The sequence below is a fragment of the Triturus cristatus genome, chromosome 3_1 (assembly GCF_964204655.1).
Source record: "Triturus cristatus chromosome 3_1, aTriCri1.1, whole genome shotgun sequence".
Taxonomy (NCBI): domain Eukaryota; kingdom Metazoa; phylum Chordata; class Amphibia; order Caudata; family Salamandridae; genus Triturus; species Triturus cristatus.
Window position 1 is genome coordinate 397,341,884 of NC_140583.1, and position 23,437 is coordinate 397,365,320.

A 23,437-nucleotide genomic window follows, 5' to 3' on the forward strand; every position below is an offset into this window, starting at 1 on the left:
CAATGGTGTAGAGCACAAGGCTACCAGCCTGTCTAGTACCTCTGCACCCTGACACTCCAGGGCAGGTAAAGCCGAACTGCTGGTGGATCTTGTGACAATGACCTCCCAGCTCCTTAAGTCCTAAAGGGGACCCCAGCAAACCAATTGCCACTACTTGTACGCAATATAGGTTTCTTTCTCTAGAGGAAAGCATAACCGCGTAAAAACCCATTTGTGTGACATTTTTGCTAACTGTAAAAATTGATAACTCGAAAAGTACTTACCTGATTAGTCAAGGGATTGGTGTTAAACATTCTATAAAAATGTTTGTTAATATTCTAAATTAGTCTGAAGTATCTTCTTGAGTGTGTGCCTCATTTACTGACTGTGTGTGTACATCAAATGCTTAATACTACCCTCTGATAAGTGTAAACTGCTCGCCCACACTAAGACAAAAGAGAGCATTTGAGATTATTAATTTAAGCCCTGTAAGCCAATAAGGGTTGTCTGCACTTTCTATATAGTACCTCATTTTGGTACACTACATAAAAAGTCAGCTTCCTACACTAGTGAGAATAAATAATTATGTCCCTAGAGGTGAATGGGGACACTTGAGCGCAGCTAAGGAGGAAATCTGATTAGGTCTTCAATTTTGAAGAAACAAAGGAGTGCATGTGGTAAGGGAGGCAATCTGCTTAAGTCGTCAATTCTGAAGAAGCAAAGGCAGTATTTAGGAGTGCACTGTTGGAGAAGTTACATGATGACATGGAGACAAGATCTAGATAGTCTGAAAAAGTTACCTGGGTGGGGAAGTAATACAGGGCTCAGATTTGTAGTGATTACTGGGCAGTTTGTGCGGGGAAAATGGAAGTGGGGCATGACACAGGGGGTGCCAATTTATGAACCTTCTTAAGAGGAGTAAAGGAGTACAGAGGGACACCAATGACAAGCTTGTTATAATCATTTAGTTCACTTACAGCTAAGACCTGGCCCAAGGTCCTGCCTGTGAAATGAGAAGCATTGGAAGAGTTTCCTGATATTGACCCCATGGAAAGGACTGGGGTGTTGAAAAAAGATAGTTTCATGCAGCTGTAAAGTTTAACGAAGGCTCTCAGCTGTCGGTCAAGGTATTATAAAAATGTCTAGAAGGGAGAAAATAATAGTGGAGTAGGAGGTGGGGGCTTTGAAATGTGGTATCTATATCATTTTAATGTATTAAAACTGCAGGGACCTCCAGTGACAAATACCAGTGAGTTAAGCTGCTATGTAAGCTTGGAGGTAAGGGATAAAGGATGGCCAGGGAAATAACACTGTCTGTAAAAGGGGCTGTTCAAATCCAAAGAAGAGAGTCCTGGGGAGGGAGTCTACAGCAAGGGGAGAGGGTGACAGAGGACCAAACATTAGGAAACACCTAGAAGAGAGAAGGACACACAAGACTAATCTCAGGAAATACCCACAGGTGGGTATGAGGCAGAGCTAATTAAAAGACAACATTACCAATACAGAGATCTGTTTGTCCAGATTAATAACTAGCATCAATTGAAAGATTATAAAAGATATTTTAAATATGGAGCCCAGTGATATAGTGCAGTAGGTAAATTACATAAAATTATGTGTGTAGAGTTAGGTCAGCAAGAGCTTTTTGATTCTTCAAAAGTAAAACTGCAAAAGGATAAGATCTGGGACAGCAAAGTCTTCTTTGCAATGAGAATCATCAGGAATTGAGAAACCCAGTGTAAGATCTTATTGTTTGCCAAAAATGACATTTTTGATGAAGCTATATCTATGGTGGCTTTCTTACCCTTATGAACACAATCTCCTGGCGAGACTTAGATTGGGAAATATACACTACATGTTAACCTTACCCAGGCACAATCATACAAATGTCCATTCAAAATGTTTTTTTGCTGCACTAAACTGATGTACCATTGCTTGTTTCAGCAAGTGTAAAACAAAGTTCCTCGTTTTATTATGATTACAAACAAAGGATGTTCATCATGTAGTAGGTCTTTTTTTGTGTGGTGTGGGAAAATTAGCAACAAAAAATGAATTTATTTTCTGTGCATACTTGTTTTACATACTCAAGAGTTGGAGTACCGCAGTCTTATAATTCTTTATAATAAATTGAATGCAGGATATGTTTTATGATTCATTTATAATCCACAGGGAAATACATCTGAGTTTAAAAGGAATATGCTACTTACCAGTATGCATCAGTTCTTGGCATGTAGAGCTGCAGATCTATACACTGTGCATAGATCGCCATCTGGTGTTGGGCCCGGATGTTTGCAGTTTGTTTTTCCTCTTGGAAAGTCTTTGGGAGTCACGAGGTCGGTGACTCCTCCTCTGGTTAGTATTGCCCATGGGCTTCGGCTCCATCCTCAGATTGTTTTTCGCCAGCAGGGAAAGATGGAGCGTAGTAGTAACAGTAAAGAAACCCATGTGTATTGTATCTAAATAAGATAAGACTGGAACGGATACAGGTAGCCGGGGAGGCGGGTGGGCATGTATAGATCTGCAGCTCTACATGCCAAGAACAGATGCATACTGGTAAGTAGCATATTCCGTTCGAGGCATATGAGCTGCAGATTATACACTGTGCATAGATTATATAGCAGTACCCAACCCTAGCGGCGACCACCGGCATCCGTTGCAGTAGTTTGAAACAGTGTTTTTAGTACAGCTTGGCCCACACTGGCTTGTTGCTTGGTTTGCACATCTACACAGTAATGTTTTGTGAAGGTGTGCGGCGTTGACCATGTCGCTGCTTTGCAGATGTCATCTAGTGGTATGTTCCCTAGGAAAGCCATAGAAGCCCCTATCTTCCTTGTAGAGTGGCTTTAGGGGGAACCAATAGCGTTCGTTTTGCTTTGTGGTAGCAAATCTGTATGCATTTTACAATCCACCTAGCTATCCCTGATTTGGAAATAGGGTTGCCTTTGTGTGGTGGGGAGAAGGAAACAAATAGCGGTTTGGTTTTTCTGAAAGGTTGTGTTCTCTGGATGTAGTAAAGTAAAGCCCTTTTAACATCCAGTGTGTGTAAGGCTCTTTCCGCAACTGTTTGGGGTTGCGAGAAAAAGACTGGTAATTCTACCGACTGGTTTAGATGGAATGGAGAAATGACTTTGGGTAGAAATTTGGGATTGGTGCGGAGTACAACCTTGTTGTGATGCATCTGAAGAAAAGGTTCCTGTATAGTGAGTGCTTGTATTTCACTAACTCTTCTGAGGGAAGTGATGACCACTAGAAAAGCTGTTTTCCATGTGAGGAATTGCAGCTCGCACTTATGTAATGGTTCGAAAGGGGGTCCCATTAACCGTGTGAGGACTATATTCAAGTTCCAAACAATTGAGGGTGGCACTCTGGGTGGAATTACTCTTTTGAGGCCTTCCATAAAGGCTTTGATGGCAGACACTTTGAAAAGTGAGACGTGCTGCCTATTTTGTAAATAGGCAGCAATTGCAGCGAGGTGTAACCGAATGGAGGTATATGCTAGGTTACACCTTTGTAAATGGAGTAAATAACATATAATGTGCTGTATGGATACATTTAAAGGATTGATTGCGTTGTTGTGGCAGGAAACAACAAATCTTTTCCATTTTGCTGCATAGCACGCCCTAGTAGTAGGGCGTCTAGCTTCCCTGATAATGTTCATGCAATCAGGGGGAAGGTTAAGGTATCCAAATTCTAGGACCTCAGGAGCCAGATCGCAAGGTTGAGCTGAGCTGGGTCCGGGTGCCTGATCTCTCCATGGTTCTGGGTTAAGAGGCATGGCGAGAGGCGTAGCTTTTGGTGTGGTACTACTGAGAGTTCCAGCAGTGTGGTGTACCACGGTTGTCTGGCCCATGTTGGAGCTACTAGGATCAGAGTTAGGGAATGTTGCTGTAGCTTTCGCACCACTAATGGAATTAGTGGGAGAGGTGGAACAGCGTATGTAAATTTGTTTGACCAGTTCATCCATATCGCATTGCCTTTGGACAATGGGTGTGGATATCTGGCGGCGAAGCTTGGGCATTTTTTGTTTTCGTGGGTGGCGAATAGGTCTATGTGTGGATGCCCCCACTTCTGAAAGAACGGATGAAGAACCTGTGGGTGAAGTTTCCACTCGTGGATCTGCTGTGTCTGTCTGCTCAGCAGATCTGCCACGGTGTTTTGTACTCCTGGGACATGTTGGGCTAGGAGAAAAATCTTTTGTGGAATTTCCCATCTCCATATGCTCTGTGCTAACTGAGAGAGCTGTGGAGAGTGTGTGCCCCCCTGTTTTTGAATGTAGTACATGGCAGTCATGTTGTCTGTGCGAATGAGGACTGCCTTGCCTGAAATCTGTGCCTGGAAGGATTTTAGGGCGAGGAAAATCGCCAGTAACTCCAGATGGTTGATGTGGAGTAACTTCTGTTGCGGCGTTTATGTGCCCTGTGCTGTGAGATGTAACAGATGAGCTCCCCAGCCGGAGAGCGATGCATCTGCCGTTAGGATTATTTGTGGGACCGGGTCCAGGAACGGTCGACCTCTGGAAAGGTTTGTGGTGTTCCACCACTGCAGAGAGCGATGGGTGCGACCATCTACCAACACCAGATCTGTCAGTTGTCCCTGGGCCTTGTTCCACTGGCGCGCCAAGCACTCTTGGAGTGGACGCATTTGGAGTCTTGCATGGGGTACTATAAATATGCAAGAGGCCATCATCCCTATGAGCTGCATAAACACTCTTGCTGGGAGAGAGTGTTGAGATAGGAATTTTTGACGCAGCACCTGTATTTTTGCAATCCTGGCAGGATTGGGATAGGCTATGGCTTTTGAGGTGTCTATGGTGGCACCGAGATATTGTTTTGTGTGTGATGGTACCAGGTGGGATTTTTGATGGTTCACCGTGAAACCTAGCTGGTGAAGAAGTTGGACCGTAGCGGCGGTATGTTGCACACATTGTTGGTAGGACGTGGCCTTTATCAGCCAATTGTCCAGATAGGGGAAGATTTGAATGTGCTGTCTTCTGAGGTGTGCAGCCACTACTGCCAGGCACTTGGTGAAAACCCTTGGTGCTGTTGTTACCCCGAACGGGAGCACCTTGAACTGGTAGTGTTGTCCGTCTACCACAAACCTGAGGTACTTTCTGTGAGACTGATGTACTGGGATGTGAAAGTACGCGTCTTTCAAGTCCAGAGTGGTGAGAAAATCGTTCTGGGAGAGAAGTGGAAGAACCTGTTGGAGGGTTACCATGTGAAAATGGTCTGAATGAATGTAGGTGTTTAGAGGTCTGAGATCTAAGATAGGTCGTAGGGTCTCGTCCGTTTTTGGAATTAGAAAGTACAGACCCCTACATTTTGTTGATTTATGGGGACCTGCTCTATTGCTCCTTTTTGCAGGAGGGAGATCACCTCTTGTGTTAGTAGCGCAGTATGTTCTTGCGACATAGGGCGGTGCCTGGGTGGAATGTTGGGGGGTGTAGATGTTAATTCTAGGCAATAACCTGACTGAATAATTTGTGTCACCCATCTGTCTGAGGTGATTGTCTCCCAGACGCGAAGGAAATGTTGTAGTCTGCCTCCGACCGGAGTGGAATGGTCTGGAGGGAGCGGGGGAAAGTCATTGGGCAGGAGGTGTGGCAGAGCGGGCGGTATTTGTTTTGCCTCTGCCCTGATTATTATTGCCTCTGTATCCGCCTCTTTGATAACCCTTCGTGAAGGTAGACTGAGGAGGGGATTTATAAGACGTGGATGCACTGTCCGAGGAGTAGCCTCTGCCCGTGCCCCGAAAGGAAGAACGGCGAAAGGAGCGCCTGGGAGTCTGTGTTTGTAGGGCTCCCATAGATTTCTCCGTGTCTGTATCTTTTTTCATTTTTTCCAGGGCTTCATCTACTTTAGGGCCAAATAGATGATCTTGGTCGAATGGGTGATTTAATATAGAGGTTTGAACCTCTGGTTTAAACCCTGAAACCCTGAGCCAGGCATGGCGACGGAGAAGAACACTGGTGTTTATGGCCCTGGAGGCTGTATCTGCTGCATCTAGGGCACATCGTATCGAGGTATTGGTTATTGTTTTTCCCTCTTGAATAAGTTCTTTAGCCCTAGTCTTGTACTTTTCAGGGAGATGGTGCATGATGGTCTCTAGCTCATCATAATGCGCCCTGTCGTATCGAGCCAACAGTGCTTGCGTATTGGCAATACGCCATATATTGGCCGCTTGTGACGCAGTGCGCTTCCCTGGTGCATCTAGGAGCTTGGACTCTTTGTCAGGTGGGGGCGCCTCGCCTGACGCCTGAGAATTTGAACGCTTCCTGGCTGTAGATAACACTAGGGAATCTAATGGTGCAGGGCCTTTAATGTAAGAAGGGTCTGTAGGGGCGGCTTTGTATTTCTTCTCTATCCGAGGGTTTAGGACCCTGGCCCTAACTGGTTCTTTAAAAACCTCAGGGGCATGTTTAATTACGCCCTTTAACATAGGTAGAATGTCAGTGGACCTATGTGTATCGTCAAAGGTGTCTAGGAGGAAATCCTCCTCCACTGGGTCGGTATGTAACTCCACCCCGTGGTAGTGTGCCGCCCGTTGTAGCAAATGGTGAAAACCCAAGGAATCTTCGGGAGAGGAAGGCCTAGATGGATAGAGGTCATCCTGTGGGACATCTGGGATGTCCGGATTGTTATAATCATCCAATGGGTCTGGAGATCCAGTAGGGGTGGGATCTTGTGGCACATCTGCTGGATCATAGTAAGGGTCCCCCAAATCGTCTGGGACAGGAGACAAGGTGGGTGAACGATGAGGTGGAGGGGGTGGAGGTGGAGAGGGTGGAGGAGGTGGAGGAGTGGGGAAGGCACCCTGAAAGGAGAGGTAGCAATGTCCTTTCTCTTTGGAGGTGGAGCCGGCTGTCCAAGTGTCTCTTTTTTGAAGACAATGTCAAGTGTCCGGTCTTTGGATCCTTGGTGAGGGTTTTTTGCATAGGATCCGGTGTGAAGAGCTCCTGTGACACTGGTTGTTCGGTCGGCACCGAAGATTTCGGGGCTGACGGTTTTTTAGGTTTGTCGAAGCCGTGCTTCCTGGGAACCTCCATCTTTTTGGTCGTGGCCGAAGAAGATCTCGGCACAGGAGTGTCGGTGCCGAGGGTCTTGTGATGTTTGGTCGGCGCCAGAGGAGCAGGTTTCGGCACCGAAGACTTCGGTGCCGGGTTCGGTGTGGAGGTGGAGGCCGATTTTTTCTTCGGTGCCGAAGGGTGTTTCTCGGCACCGGTTGCCGGCTGGCTCGAGCCCGAGCTGCCGGAAGGCTTAATAGGCTTCTTTACCGGGCCCGAAGGTGGGGTGTGAGAAGCAGTGTCCTTGGTCTTGCCTAGGCCCGGAGGCGAAGGTGTGACCGAAGCCTTTTTCGGTATCGGCGTGGGAGGGGGAATTGTACTCACGACCCGCTGCGCCGGGGTGATGTCCTCCACATCTGAGTCGTCGGCCTCGGAAGCGCTGACGAGGTCGTCGTCCTCCTGTTCTATGTCCTGCTGTCCCGGAGCTTCGACGTCGTCCCCGAAGATGTCGCCTGGAGCGGAGGTCGAGTAGTGCGCCATGTTGCGTCTAGCCCGTCGATCTCGAATGGTCTTTTTTGAGCGAAAAGACTTGCAGGCGGGACAGTCTCGGGCCTCGTGTTCTGGGGAGAGGCAGAGGTTGCACACCTCATGGAGATCGGTGTGGGGAAACTTGGACCCACATCGAGGGCACTTCTTGAAGGGAGTTCTTTCCATCAGCCGAGACCGGAGCCGGAATAGGCCCGAAGGCCGCCGTCGACCACCGGAATCGAAGAAGTGCCGAAGAGAAGATGAGTAAGATGATTTATATCTTTGAAGAAGCTCGATGAGCGAGGATTTGTGCGTCGATCGGTGAACTGGGAAGTTCGGAACCGGAGCGCGAAGTATTACATCCGAGCCCGATGGCGGAAAAAAACAATCTGAGGATGGAGCCGAAGCCCATGCGCAATACTAACCAGAGGAGGAGTCACCGACCTCGTGACTCCCAAAGACTTTCCAAGAGGAAAAACAAACTGCAAACATCCGGGCCCAACACCAGATGGCGATCTATGCACAGTGTATAATCTGCAGCTCTACATGCCTCAAACACATTATTTAACTTTTGATGAACTAGGTCAATAAGTCGAAACCTTACTTCTGCTTTTTTCGACTAGTCTGGTCATTTAAATGATTTTGAATTACAAGACGCACAACTCAATTGCATATTGAGCAACTATTCATGGCACCATACAGTAGGACAAGCATAATCCTTACGTTAATAGTGAAATCGATTACTCATACATGGAAAAACGTAATAAATCAGTTCATGGGTGTCTAACATAGTGACAGTGTCCTTCCTGTGAGGACAATGCTGAAGCAGCACGCGCCTCATGGTTAGCCTTTGGAAGTGGGAACTGTCTCTTCAAAACGCTTTACTGCCTATTCCAAAAATGTGACTAGTCATCCAATAATATATAGAACATTGAAAAACATTTTCTGCTTCAGCATCTATACGAGGTTAACATATTTAATTATTGAAGAAATAGGAACCTTATTCTGGGGTGTACCAGTTTAACCTCGCAAAGGACATGTACAAAAACCTCTCCACATACTAAGCAAAGACTAAGTCTGGTGTCAATAAAAGGGAACTATGCCAATTTCATATAAAGTGGATCTCCTCTCAGACATTGGACTTCTCTAATCAGTTGATAGTGCATTGCAATGTCCCCAGAGGCCACTGTAACAAGAGAAGACGCTTGGGAAGGGGGTGGACGTGGGTTGTGTCGGGGTAGTTGAGTGAGTCTGGGTGCATATGTATGTACACCTAGAGATATATGAATAGGTGAGTCAACACAGCATTCCTAAGACAATTCATGTAGTTAGCTGTAGGTGCTGATGCAAGATCACAGATACTCCCATGGAGAGTAGGGTGCAAAATATACCCCTACAAACAGTAATAGTAGTGTCTACCAACTTCTCATTCACACCTGGTATTAGGTTGCGGTCAACAAAACTCAGAATTATAGCTCTTGAGAACAGAATTAAAAACATTTTAAGATACATTTCTTTATCACTAAAGGTGACCTTACGCAGAAACTACAGCAATTCAAGTACAGAAAAAAGGGCAGTTCAAGGTCTACAACTAAGTGGTTGGGGGTTTGGGAAATGGTCACAGCTGGCTAAACTACTGAAGGAAACTGGTTTATGGGATATATAAAGAAATATCGTTCCGGTAAGCACGTTTTCAAAAATACATTATTTTCAGTGCAGTTTCCGAGTTCTGCAATGTTATCCGATAGAAGGAACAACAGGTTCTGCAAATATAGTACAACGACTTATAAAACCAATCTCCAGGAGCTAGGGTGAGTAGTGGGCAAGGGCCAAGGCAGCACCAGCGGCCCGAACACTGCCAGGTGCAGGGTGCAAAACAGAGTGGGGACCCCAATATATTTCAATGGAGATCGATCCCAGTGGAAAGAGAATGCAGGCTCTGGCAAGGAAGCAAGTCGGGCTGAACCAGCAAGTGGGCTCAGATCTGCAATGCTCGGGTATGGGGGACCACCTTCAGTCCTCTTCTCCAAAGCCCGGGGCGACGGGTGTTCTTAGGCGTCAGGTTTTTCCTTACTGAAGCTGTTACGGTTGAGGGGGCGTGTGTACAGAGGCTGCAGGCGATGTCGAGGAGTCCAGGAGGGGTGAAACCGTGATGGACTCAAGCTTTGGAAGGCTGGGGGACCTTGTTGACACCGATGGCCCACTTCAGCTCAAGTCGTAGGCGACAGGTGAGGTGGGGACTTCGGGGATCATGTTTTGGCTGTCTTTGGGAGTTTCTTCAGAACAGGTCTGCTTTTCACGGAAGGTCTTAAATGTTTTCGAAGGCAGGCAGTCCGCCAAGGTTTCTGGAGTCAACAGCTGCAGGATAAACTAAATTTGGCACAGTTTCGAAGAGGGATGCAGATAGGCCGGCAGGATTGGTACCAGGTCAGCTTCTTCTTCTCTCCTCTCCTCTCTGCTTTTCCAGCTCTAAGGTGTACTCTCTTCTTAGGCCGTCTGAATTTGCTTCTCTGGTGCCAGGGACTCTTCTAAATACTGAATCTAGGGGCGCTAGGGGAGTGTAGGGTAGTAGCCAGTGAGCTACTGACCCTAGAGGTCACTACGCCCCCTATATGACAATGACCATTTCCTGGGGAAAGTGGGCATAGCCCTGTCCCAGAATTCCTTAGTGTCCCATCACAAAGATGGCTACTTCTAAAAAATCGTGTACATCTCAGTGTAGCACACCTTAGGGGTGGTACTAGCCTGGAGGTGGCATGCCTGCCTAGCTATTATCCCGCGTGTCAAGGTGCCAAGGGGGTCCTGGACAAAGGGGGGGGGATCCTCTCCTGTGAGGGGAGCCAAACTCGCATTCCAAAGGAGGTAGCTCTTTGAAGCTTGTCGGCCTGGGGTGGCTATTCAACAGGTCATCCTGCTGGCAGGGGTGTTACACCCTCTTCTCAGACAGGCTTTTGTCTGGACCTCCTAGGAGCAGAGGCTCTCACTCTAGGAGGTCAGTGTCTCCGGTGGCAGGTTGAGGGAGCACACCAGAGGATGGTAGGTTTTCAGGGGGCACCACTAAGGTTGTCCAGAGTGCCAAGTTTAAAGCAGCCAAAGAAGAAATACCAGGGTTCTTACTAGGCTTACAGATGCTTAAGTTGGGAACGCTCGAGTAACTTCTGCAAGGTAAATAAATCGCAGGAAGTCCTGCATACAATACAATGAGAAGCGATTTTAACTAATGTACAAAGCAGTGTGCAGATTTAAGTTTGTTAAAAGAAAAGTCCTCTATCCTAAACATGATATGTTAATCTTGAAATGAGGCTGAAAAGACAGCTGAATTAAATCTGATTTGTTACCTCTAGAGCCCCCTTTGTATTTGCCCTTAATAGCAGCCAAGCTAATTGCTTCATCACCCTCCTCTTCGTCGTCATAGCGGTCTGGCTCAAGGTAGTTTGCACTCAGCCCTCGCTGATGCTGCTTCTCCCTCATGCGTCGCTGTTGGGATTCTCTGCGGATTGAGGCTCGTAACCTCTCTTCTTCTTTCTAGAGCATAGATGAGAAATATCACAACTCAATCAAATTAGTGCATTCATCCTAGAATTTCTACATCATGCTTTGCAAATCAGAAAGGAAAATTCTGGTCTAAAATTCGACCTAAATACAATATGGTTTTCTATTTCCAAGGAATGCGGCAAACTTATTTATTCTTATGTTGCACATCTGAACTGTAGAGTATTGGGCATTAGACATATACGTTACTTACAAGACACAGTTCAATTTTATTTAAGAATCCATAAAAAGAGAAACATTTAACAAGTAGAATACACACAATCTGTATTTAATACATTCATATGCACTTTGTAATGCTGTATAAGTATGTACACTTGGGGTTAACATTAGCATTTCAATGTATACTTGCCTGGAAGAAATAGTTGGTCATTCAGTGGCAGAAAATCCCTTGAACACTCTCACTGGCTATGTCATAGACATCCTTAATGGTGAGCGCCAACTAATAACCATTTTGCTACTACTGGCTAAGAGGATGGTAGCAATCCGAGACCCAAAGACTGACTGCAGCCTTTTGCCAACAGCGGCTGAAAAAATACTGGGAGTCGATGCCTGGAAAAATAGAAAGAAAGGAAAAAAAAAAAAATCGGCCCAAAGACATTTGGACACCCTTTGTGATCCATGTCGCTAGAAATGCACCATGAAATAACACTCCACTTGCCCTGCAGCTGCACGTGGAAATTGAGGAGTGGGACTGATGAGAAAACATACAACACTGTTGGAAGGAGATTACTATTGTTTTATAATAGAAGCACTGGCAATGGAAAATATGAAACATTACATATGGGCTTGTACTGTCTGTCGTAGGTTTAAATTTGCCTCTAACATTTTAATAGAAAAAAGTCAAAATATTTAAAAAAAAAAAAAAAAACATCACAGACATGACGAGCAACTGGAAGGAGTTCTAGTGTTACGGACTTCAGGTAGTCAGCAACAGTCAAAGATATGTGTACGTGAAAGATAGTATGACCAGTTTAACTTCTGCCTAGGTACCAAAGTGAGTGTGTATATATTCACTACAACATTTTGGCTTCCGCCTTCCTTAGGTAGTACAAGATTGTTTGTTCACTGGCTGTATAGCTTACAGTGAAGTGGGAATCCATTTAAAAACAATACCATGAAGTTTTCCATATCTGGGTTGAATCATCCAAAGTACTATCAGATAGAGAGGAAGAGCAAAGTTCAGGTTATCTGACATTCGCCTGTTTGAACTTTTTAATACAAAAAAAGTGAACAAAAAGTGTAAAAATAAAATCATCAGCATCTCAGACATGACAAGCAACTGGAAGAAGGTCAAATGCTACTGACTTCAGGCAAGTTTCCGCAGTAAGCAACAGACAAATATATGTGCACATGAAAGAAAGTCGTGACCAGTTTAACCTCTGCGTGTGTGTGTATATATGTAGATTTTCACTATAACATTTTGGCTTCCGCCTTCCTCAGGTAGTACAAGATTGTTTGTAGGTGACTACTGGACACTCCCTATCGGGGTTACAATTCCCAGGGTGAACCCTACCCACTTTTTCAGTAGTTCCTGTTTGCCTTACTGCAAACAGGCACAAAATGCCATGAGTCAGGGTATTTACAAGCTGGTGAAAGTCTTCTGCGACACAGCTGAGAGCTGTGGAAATCTTTGTAGGCACCACTTAGGCGCCTGAGCCTTTTGTGAGAAAGTACCTATTCATGCTGCTTGTATGCCTGGGGTTAAACATCTGCCCTGTTCAGTGGACTACATGACTTTCTGTTTAAATGGCAAAGATCTCCACCTCAGGGGAACAAGACAGTGGTGTCTCCTCACTCCACTCCATTTCACAACTGCGGTGGAGCCAATTGCGGCAAAGCTTTGCAACACTCCGCGCAGCAGGGGCTCAACTATAGAGACAGGCAATTGATTATATCACTGTATGCTGACAATGTTATATTATAAATTCATAACTCCAAAGAAAATGTGTCGCCCATGATCTGGGGATTCAATAAATGTGGCTCTCTAGCAAACATCACGATCCACGGTCTATTTCCCCATTTTTTCCCTTGACTAATCTACTTTCAAATTCACCCCTGCATTTTCATGAAATGGACGTTGGTTGTAACGAAATACCTGGGAATGTAGATCTGTAGGGACATTTACACGCAAAGGAAGGAAAATTATGGTAGAGTTTTAACCTGGCTAGAAGACCGAGTGATCACAAAGAAGGATCCTTCTACACATGGCTGGATAGCTGTGTCCAAAATGGTAATTCTACATAAATTCCTATATATATTTGTAAATATTCCAAGTCCACTAACACTGTAGTTTCTAAACAGACTTCAGTCATATTTGGTCAGACTAACCTGGGTCGATCGGTAGCCACGGGTGACCTGGGAATCTCTCACATTACCCTTTGATGGGGAGAGTTGTGCTCTCCCAATTTATAATTATATTACTACTGTGCCCAGGCCCAGTTAATTGACTTTTGGCACCATCCCATTCACTTTCTTCCACACACTGTGCTAGAGGAAGGAAACATAGCCCACTGGCTTCGAAATACTGTCTTATGCCTAAGCAGATACCCACCTTGGCAGGGATAGACAGTTTAGGGTGCACAATCTGGGCTTGTAAATGCTTGAGACACAGGGCCAGGCATTGTTGTCTATGTACTGATGATATACCCATTATACACAAACCATCTCTGCCTTTAATTGCTGAGCTCAGCATATGCCTCCGAACAAAACGTTTGCAGCTAAATTAGGCCATTTATATCCTGATAGTCAATAAGGCCCCTCACAAATTGTCACGTATCACCCAGATCACACTCCCATTGATGTCTTATTCTATTATGGAATGAAACACAATTAACTGGATTTATAACACACCCTAATGTCCCAAAGCCACTACACATGCTGAATTTAATCTTGAACTTCTCCCCAAATAAATTAATTTCCTGCTTATATAACTGAGACTCTGTCTCACTCTGTCCCACTACTGATGGGTGTGGTACAGAAGTTAGCGACCACCTTGAGGTATCTATCCAGGTGGGAGAAGAACGCTGGCTACTTTTATGGCACATAACAGAAGATGTTTTTCAGCAACACCAGAAATAACTCCTTAGGAAAGGGATTTGCTCATGACCAAATTCGACTGGTCCGACTGCAGGAGACAATATGTAACTAATCATAGATTATCTAACCTTAACAACTTAACTAAGCTGATCAGACAATCTGAAATACTATGTGGCTTTCCTAGATGGGTGTTGTGATCTGGGAAGGAAATGGAAGTCCAGCCTTCTAGAGGTGTTCTATGGCTTGTCTGGAGGACAGCAATCTTGCCCCAAAATCTATTTTTCTTAAAGGTATGGAAAGCTGTAGAGCAGTGGCTGGTCTTTCTTTCTATTCCTTTTCCAAGGCCACTTATTCTGATCCGGTGGTCACGCCTCTAAAGGCATGTCAGATTGCTTGGGAGAGCCAATATTCCCAGTGCCAAAAAGCAAAGAATACCTTAGTTGCTCCAATGTTCTCTGATCTGTAGGGATACTGCACAGGACAAATTGTTTGGTTCAGGATCCCTAAAAGCGACGTTCCTTCATCTGGTACCATAACTTACAAACATTTGCAAAACAATTTTCACCTGGTTTTACAGATCTCCTAGTTTTCCATGTTTCTGCAGACTTATTTCTTTACAGTATTGTATCGATATTGACCACACACGACTGGAAAATCCATCCATTTAGTTGCAAGATACTTACTTATTGTGTAAACCTGCATGAGGCTAAATGTGTTTTGTTTGCTAGTGATACTTTATACGAAAGCCTTACTGTAATATCTTGGTGATCGATTATTAAAGCAATCTACTAATGTGTTGCTTTAACTGTTTTCATGTATTCTCATCTAGACAAATTGCGCAGTCTCATTGAATGTTTTTATATCCAAACAGAGCTCAACAAAGAAGAGTCAACAATTCAATTGAACCACAAGGAAGAGCTTAGTAATTGGAAATATCTTCAAATTTGTTATTTCATATTTGTAATGAACAAGTATAAAACAATGTTTTAATCAACCAGATTTATGAAAAACCCCTACCAACCCAGCCATGCAGACAAATGACACTATAGCGATTTAAGCTCCACACCTACCACTCATACCATAACAATAAACTCAAACAGAGGCAACATATAAAACATCTCATATAGTAAACCATAACAGGACACCCTTCTTATCACTACTGAATGTGGCCACAATAAGTTACTGTCATGGTGTGAGAATATGGGGTTCTGCTGCAGTAGCCACCACCCCACATACTTTTTGCCTGGCTTTTGATGAAACTTCAACTGTAGAGTACTGGGTCCCTGCTGTCCAGGTTCCCAGTACCAGTGTGTTGTCCCTAAAACAGTACCCTAATTGGCCTTTCAGGCCCCCTGAAAGTCCCTTGTGAATGGTATCTACAGGCATGGGTAGTGAAGAGGGTCCCCTAGGCACCCCTCACATAGGCCATGCAGACTGCCACTGCAGCATGCATGGCCTGGTGCGGACAAAACAACAAAGTGTGCATGGCACACTGCCTGTGTGCCAAGCCACCTAGCACTGCCTAAGATATAGGTAAGTCACCCCTCTAGAAGACCTTGCCGGCCCTGAGGCAGGGTGCAATATATAACAGGTATGGTCATATCTCCATGAGCAGATATGCCCCTACAGTATTATGGTCTATTCCTTAATATTTTAAGTCCCAGGGGAGCCATAGAGAGTACATGGCTTGGGAACTTGAAAACTCAAGTTCCACAGCACCATGATGGCTTCACAGAACCCAGGAGTGTTGGTACCAAACAGCTCTTTGTACTAAATCCACACCGATGCCAGTGTGAGATGTATTAAAACGTGTACTCAGAGGAGCCCCCTGAAAACATACTGACCCTGTTGTGGGCACTGCCTGGTCTCTCTGCCCCTCTGCTCTATCTGCTCTCTCTCCTCTGGACTCCTGGACTCCTGGGTGGAGAGCATCTGCTGTCTAGGACCTGAAAGAATGCACATCCTCGGCAGAACTGTCACACCTCCTCTCCCAGGGTGGACCAGTGCTCGAAGGGGAAGCTTCAAAGACCTGCCGCCTCTGTAATGCGACCCCCAGCCTCTGCTGGTAGCAGCCGATGGCAGCACCTGGTTAACATCCCCACTTTGAGTGGGAAAACCGGCTCAGAAAAGACTAGGAGGTGTGCCCACCTTTACCAACTCCACCCCTCAAGTGGAGGAGAAGTAGCTAAGCACACTTTTCAGTCACCTCCATCTCGAAGATGAGGGAACTCCACCAATCACGCTAGGTCTATGGCCCCTCCTATGGGAGGGTGGCATAATAGTGGGAGTAGTCACCCAAGGTAAGGTGCCCATTGGCCCAACCTACTACTCCCCTAAAACGCCCCCTAAATTTAGTATTTAGAGGGCTCCTCCAGACCTAGAAACTAGATCTGCGAGGACCTAAGAAGAAAGAAGACATCCGTGCAGAGAAGACTGAAGACAATGACTGCCTAGGCCCCCAGCCCTATCGGCCTGTCTCCAGCTTCTGCGAACATGCAACCTGTCTTGCAATCAGCAACCTTTGAAGCTCTGGGAGGACTGCTGCCTTCGAAAAAGACTCCAATCTCCAGTGGACAGCGGACATGTCCAAAAGAAAATGGCTCAATGTGCTCCGGATCCAGCTGGCACTGCGATCCCGGACCACTCCGCACCAGACGCCAGCGGCCTGAATCTGAGTGGCTCACCTGTGCAGCGAAGTCTCCCCAGTGACCCCGGCCTTGTGTCCAGAGTTGTCAGACCTTTACTGAGTCCCCACGGCAGCGTCTGGAATGTGAATGCAGAGCCCCCCTTAACGTGACCAGTTACGGTAAGACTCTGACGTCGAAAGACACCCCTGCACCCGAAGCCCCTGGGCCTTAGTGAGCTGAACCGAAAGTGCCCCTACGACCCCTTACATCTCTACTTACCTCTCCTGTTGCTGGTCTACCTCCTGCAACCTCCGGTGTAACGCCTGCAGCCTGTTAGCCAAAAGAGGACTCTCCATTGAACAGCATTGGGCGCCCGATGTTGAAATAGCACCCTGCACTTGACCGCCCCTGTGCCGCTGGTGTTGTATGTTTGGTGCTGCTTTATGGTGCCCCCCCCCCCATGCTGGCCCTAACTCCAAGAGCTTGGCCTTAGCAACTATTCAACTTGTCTACAAGCAGTGTGGCTCCAGGCACCCTGGTCTCCTTTGAAAGGCAATGGGCCGAACTTCAATTTTGGACCTCTGCACCTGGCCACTCCGGTGACACTGATGGTACAGTTTTGGTACTCACCAGACCCTTACCCCTTGCGAAGACTGAGTTGTAAGTGTGTTACTCACATGTTTAACTGCAAAATTATTTTCCCCATAGGATAACACTGAAAATATTGTGTTGATTTAAAAAAGTGAAAAGTATTTATATTTTAAAGCATACTTACCTTATTGCGAAGATTTTGATCTTAAAATAAAATACAAAGTATATTTTTCCAGAATTGGTGTGGATCTCCTTATTGAGTTGCGTGTCCATTATTGGTCAATGTTGTGCAATAAATGTCTTACACTCCTCTGTGTTAGGCCTCAGGCTGCTCGTCCACTCTGCCACTAATAGAGCACTTTGGGTTTTACACTGAGCCCTGTACATTTTTGGGGAACCCCTGGACTCTGTGCATGGTATAACCACCCAGTGCCATACCATGTACAGAGCCAGCTTCCTACACATGGTATTATTTCTTAGTGTCAATGTGCCACATAAATACTTTCATAGTTCATTCAGGCAACACTTTGTAGTATTTAATATATTGTGGTTTTTTTTCATACATTCAGTGACCGTAATATATATTTCAATCTTTTTTTTGTGTCAAGATGGCTATAGCACAGGTGTCAATGCGCGATTCGGTGAAAGGTGATCGGCCCACCACCCACCTTCTTTATGGCACAGACAAAGTCTTCAAGGAAGTAAAAATAGCCTGGGAGGGAGGAGAACAGTATGGCAGATAAACAAAAATTATCTGCAATTCAGAGAACAAACTGTACCAATAAGAAGAGACTAATCATAGATTCTCAGGTGTCTGGGCCATGGAGAGGCTCACCTAAGGCATCTGGGGAGTGATGCTGTAAGGGTCCATCCTCCTGTTTCTTGTGAAGTTAATAGAAGATACTGACATGTCAAACCCCTATCTTGAAGCCCATAGGTCCCAAGGGGGTGACTGATAAGTTTGAGACACATCTGCAGTGGGTGTGTTCGTTAGACCGTATCTTCGGCCATTTGCTCTCCATCCGAAGGACGGCTGCTAACAGATGTTTTGACTCTAAAACATATATGTCACCCCTGTGGGACCTATGAGCCGTGTCATAGGGATATGATACTCTGAATGTATAAAAAGCACACAATATATTGAACAATACAAAGTGTTGCCATAGTGAGTTATGAATGTATGTATGTGGCACACTGACACTAAGAAATAATACAATGACAGTCATTTCTTGTGGCTGCATTCAGTAGTGAATAGAGGGTGTCCTGTCATGGCTTAATATACGAGATGTTTTATATTGCCTCTGTTTGAGTGTATGCTTAAGTATGAGTGGTATGTCTGGAGCTTGAATGGCTATTGTGGCATGTGTCTCCATGGCAGGGTTGGTACGAGCTTTTCATAAATTTGGCTGATTAAAACAATGTTTTTTACTTATTGATTATGCACGCAAAGAAAACATTGAAATACAATATATTGAGATATGTCCAATTACTAAGCTCTTCTTTGTGATAAAACTGAATTGTAGATTATTTGTAGAGCTTGTTTAGAGGCGGGGGTCTTCTCTCTGGTTGTGGTTTATTTCCCTGTTCCACTCCAATATCTAGTTTGCTCTGTGGAATACCTTTACTTTATTTTTGAAAGTTTTATAGAGCGCGAACAAGATCCTTGCGGATATCAGAGCGCTTTACATAACAACCGGCTGTAAGTAGAACAAACAAAAGTATGCAAGTAAACAATCATATAAAACCATAATTCGTGCAAATATAGTAGGAGGATTAAAGCATGGTGATGTATATTATAACAGGAGCTAAAAAACTCGGGTCTGAGAAGATAGTGCTCATGTAAATTTTGCCATGAGAAACGCTTTAACTTCTTTTTTGAAAGAGGCGGTGGAGGCATTCCGTCTGGTTTCAGGGGGAAGAGTGTTCCATATTTTGGGCGCCATCCCTGAGAAGGATCGTTTATATGTTTTCTTTTTGTTGAAACTTTGAGGTTTCAGTAAAAGGTTTTCAGCACTCCTAGAAGACCTTAGACCACCAGATATTGTCAGTTTCTGCGCGAGGTAGCTGGGAGAGCTGTGGTGTAAGGCTTTATGAGTCATGCACGCAACTTTTAGGTGGATTCTAGCTTCAAATGGAAGCCAGTTCAAGGTTTTTAAGCCCGGGGTAATGTGTGCAGTTCTTTTCGAGCCAGTGATGAGTCTTGCTGCAGCGTTGATAGACGCTCTTAAGGGCGCTGTTGCAGCTTTTGGGAGGCCACACAAGGAGACACTTCCGTAATCCACACTAGGGATAACTAGAGCTTGTACTGCCAACTTGAAGTCCTCGACTGGCAGGAAGGGTTTCAGCTTCCTTAGGGTATTTATCTGGAAATTAGCTCTCTTGTAGCGTTACTGATGTGTTTTTGCATCATGAGGTTGTTGTCGAGAGTGATCCCCAAGGATTTTGCTGAGTCCACGATAGTTGGTTGCACGTTGAAAGCGGTGAGCTGTTTGATCAAGTCGTGCATTAAGGGGATCTTGGCCGGTGGTGCTATGAGGAGGAATTCTGTTTTTAGTGCGTTCAGTTTGAGATGATTTTCTGATAGCCAAGACTGGGTGATTTTAAGTGTGGAGTTGAGCATATTAATGTCTTCTAGGGAGTTGATCTTGAGGTATAGTTGTGTGTCGTCCGCATACACAAATTGAACATTGGATGTTTGCAGGATTTCAGTGAGAGGTTCCATGAACAAGTTAAATAAGGACGGTGAGAGTGCGGACCCTTGCGGCACCCCAAGTGATACAGGAGAGGAATTGGAGAGCGCGTTGTTGACCTTGAATTTTTGTGTACGGTTATGCAGGAAGGATGTGAACCATTTTAACACTGTGCCAGACAGACCCATCCTATGCTTTTTATATATATATATATATATATATATCATAACTGGTATTGATGTGGTGGAGTACTAGCAATGACCAGGTACTGAATAAAATAAAAAAAACATGTACAAAGAGCTTCAAATGAGCACAATACCTTAATCATTTCTGTACGCTGAGACTCTGGATCTCGACCAGCCATTGGCAAGATTCTAATCTTCTGCGTCTTAGAGCATCTATCTGCAAGAGACAGTGTCATCTTCCTGTGTGTGGCGCTGTCAGTAGAGTGAGGTCTGGGAAAGGAAGGAAAAGAGTGTTAAGTGCAGCACAAAAGTTTATGGTGATTACCATGATAAAACAGAAATGGGTAGCAAACAGACTTCTGGAATCTGAGAATGAGATAATGTCCCTTGCACAACACCTGTAAGCATTCTATAACAAGCATTGAAAATGCAATAGGTCTCGCCTTTGATTAAGTTAAAGCCATTTGCTTTGCTACTGGTATTGCATAGCACAGCAAATGGCTTTAACTTAATCAAAGGTGAGACCTTTTGCATTTTTTATGCTTGTTGTTGAAGTCGAACAACTTTTGTCTGCCTCCATGAAAGGATGGCTGCCGCAGCCGCTCATATATCTCAATTAGTGAAAGAGACAAAACCCCTCACAGTGTCCACAGCACATAAAACAGAGTCAAATAAAGATGTTCGCTGAATATATGAAAAGTGGTTTTAATTTATGGCTTTTTCGTGGACATTTAAAACTTCTAGCCAGGCTCGTTCACTGTACTGGTGACATCATCACATGGCATCACACACATCCCTCATTGTACACAGTACAGGCAGCAAAAAAGCAGCAACTCGAATGCCAATATAATCAGCCATAGCAGCAGGCAACTTTACAAAGTACCTCTATTCTTAGAGATTGTATCACGGATGACATCACAAAATACATAATCACATGGCATCACACATGCACTGAAGTGGACAGAGGAGATAGGATAGCAATATGGACCACTGTGTCACCACCGCATTCTGAAACAGCAGCACTACACATCTTTAAAATAATTGTTCATACTCATGGCATCACAAATAACATAACTGCAGTAGCAGGGGAGTTTAAGATTTTACCTTCAATCGTACTCATCACATCACCAGTGACCTAACCACCTGTCCTCACGTGCGGTCTGAAAGGGGACAACAGAGGCGGCAACTCATATGGCAATAGAATCAGCCTGTTAATGCCACAGATGACAGTCACATGACGTCACACGCACATTCCACTTTCGTGCCTTCTGATGGCATCACAACTGACATCGCACACAAGGTTACTCACGATCCACAACAGAGGCCATCGTGCAGTGGGGAGCAGGGAGTGATATCACACATAGCAAAGGTGGTATGTCTTACCTTATTAGCATGTTTAATATAGCACCTACATCTCGGTGACTACTAATGCGGGGTCCGCTATTCGCTGCTGCCCAGTGTAGCAGTATGCGGAGAGCACATAATTGGGCACCAGGATCCTTTCAAAAGTCTCCTTCGTCTCTACTAATGACATAATTACGGATACCAGAGAGTAGGCAGTGCAATGCACAGGGTGCAAATAGTTATTTCATAATATAGAATCTCTTCTACATGCCAGCATCTCTCCTTACAGAGGTGTGCTGCTAACATCCACAGCTGTGCGCCCTCTTAACAACCCTCCTGTCGCCCCAAACGACCTGAGAAAATGGTACCTAAACAACGACTAAAGTCACCAAAAACAAATGAAATTGGTTCAACTCGGATATTTGTGCTGAAGACATCATTCATGACGTCACGCACGTCCCCGCGCAGACACTGCGTACACTTCGTCTTATCTTTCTGTTGCAATAAGTCGTCGACCCACAGCACTGGAAATGATGAACACATCGTGGGTCCACCAGGGGTTTGAACCTGTGACCCTACAGCTTGTTCTGAGTGGTTGTGTTTTTCCTTCACTTAAGTATGCGGCAGCTGCCGCCCTACCACCATGTGTTGTCCATAAGATTATCATTCTGTGACTCATAAATTGCATGATGTGTAAGTTGCGGCAAGGCAGCTTTCTGGTGTTAAACATTCCATTTAGATTAAACCCCTGCACGCTGAGGGAGGCGTCAACTTTGCCAAGATCACATTCATTGTTAGTGTGACAATAGGAGGGCACCGTAAAGCGACCGTTGCCTGCCACCCAAGTTACGAGCTTTCTGCATCTTCATCATTCCTGTCTGGCAGTTCTAATGCACATTACAGCTGAGCGATCGTCGCAGGGGCCTGGAGGGCTGCGGCACTGCCTGCTTCTCTTGTTTTGGGATATGATACACGGGCAAGGCTCACTTCCAGAAGCCCCTCCCCTCCCCAAACCCATCTTTGGCATGGAGAGTTTCAACTCCCACCCTGAGGGAACGGCTATCAGCGTCTGTGGCATGCGCCAAGACGTCCAGCGCTCCCTCCTATAATCCATACCCCGCCTCCTCAGCGTTCTCTTCCCTGGCAGCTATTCGTAGGTGTGGGCTATAGGGGGAAACCCGTGAACCAGCCACATACGCCACCTTAGTCCGCTGTGGTGACCCACCACACGACGAGCCCCCCTCCCCAGTTTCACCCCCCCCCCACGCTATTTCTCGTCGCACCATGATATATAGAAGCTGGGAGTGTCGTAGTGCACGAAGAACCGCCCGTTCTCTTTCCAGAATAATGGCACAGTCTCTGACGGCTGCACTTGACCTTGGGAGGAAGAAACCGACATCTCCCTTAGACCAGAAGCCATGCCCCTCCCCCACACACACCCTCCGCTTCCAGCAGCATATTGGATTCCACTCAGGAACTTAGCGTGGAAAGAGTTAAGCTCTCTGCGCTCCCTCACTCCCCCCTCCCCTCCAGTCCTGGCAGATCCAGTAACCAGGAGCCCTGGACCCGAGACACCATTAAAAGAGATGCCACTGTCAGCCCCTCTGCCCATATACAGCGATGACTGCTGCAACTTCCGCTGCACCTACAGCGCCTGTTGCACCGGCAGCGCACAGCGCCTACTGCACTGTCTAGGCACTGCGAACGCCTAATGCACCAAGACTGGGGCTCTGTCTGTCTGTTTACTGGGCGTGTGTATCATCTACTGCAACTCCCACTGCACCGATCAGCGCTTACAGCATCCACTGAGTGGCAGAGTGACGGAAGTTGTTCCATTATTCACATTACCCGCCAGCTCGTTTTTAAATATGTATGAGTCTGTTGCAGCAGAGCGAAGCGAGAGTG

General features: G+C 45.5%; 1 protein-coding gene across 1 annotated transcript in view; it reads right to left on the reverse strand.

The window, feature by feature from the left end:
- Positions 1 to 23,437, reverse strand: part of LEO1 (LEO1 component of Paf1/RNA polymerase II complex) — a 271,615-nt gene that overhangs the window by 35,308 nt on the left and 212,870 nt on the right. Inside the window, exons 9-10 of the mRNA XM_085644182.1 lie at positions 20,323 to 20,458; positions 10,846 to 11,032 (exon numbers count right to left, since the gene is read on the reverse strand). Coding sequence (XP_085500308.1) covers positions 10,846 to 11,032; positions 20,323 to 20,458 — 323 coding nt within the window. The remainder of the gene's footprint in view (positions 1 to 10,845; positions 11,033 to 20,322; positions 20,459 to 23,437) is intronic.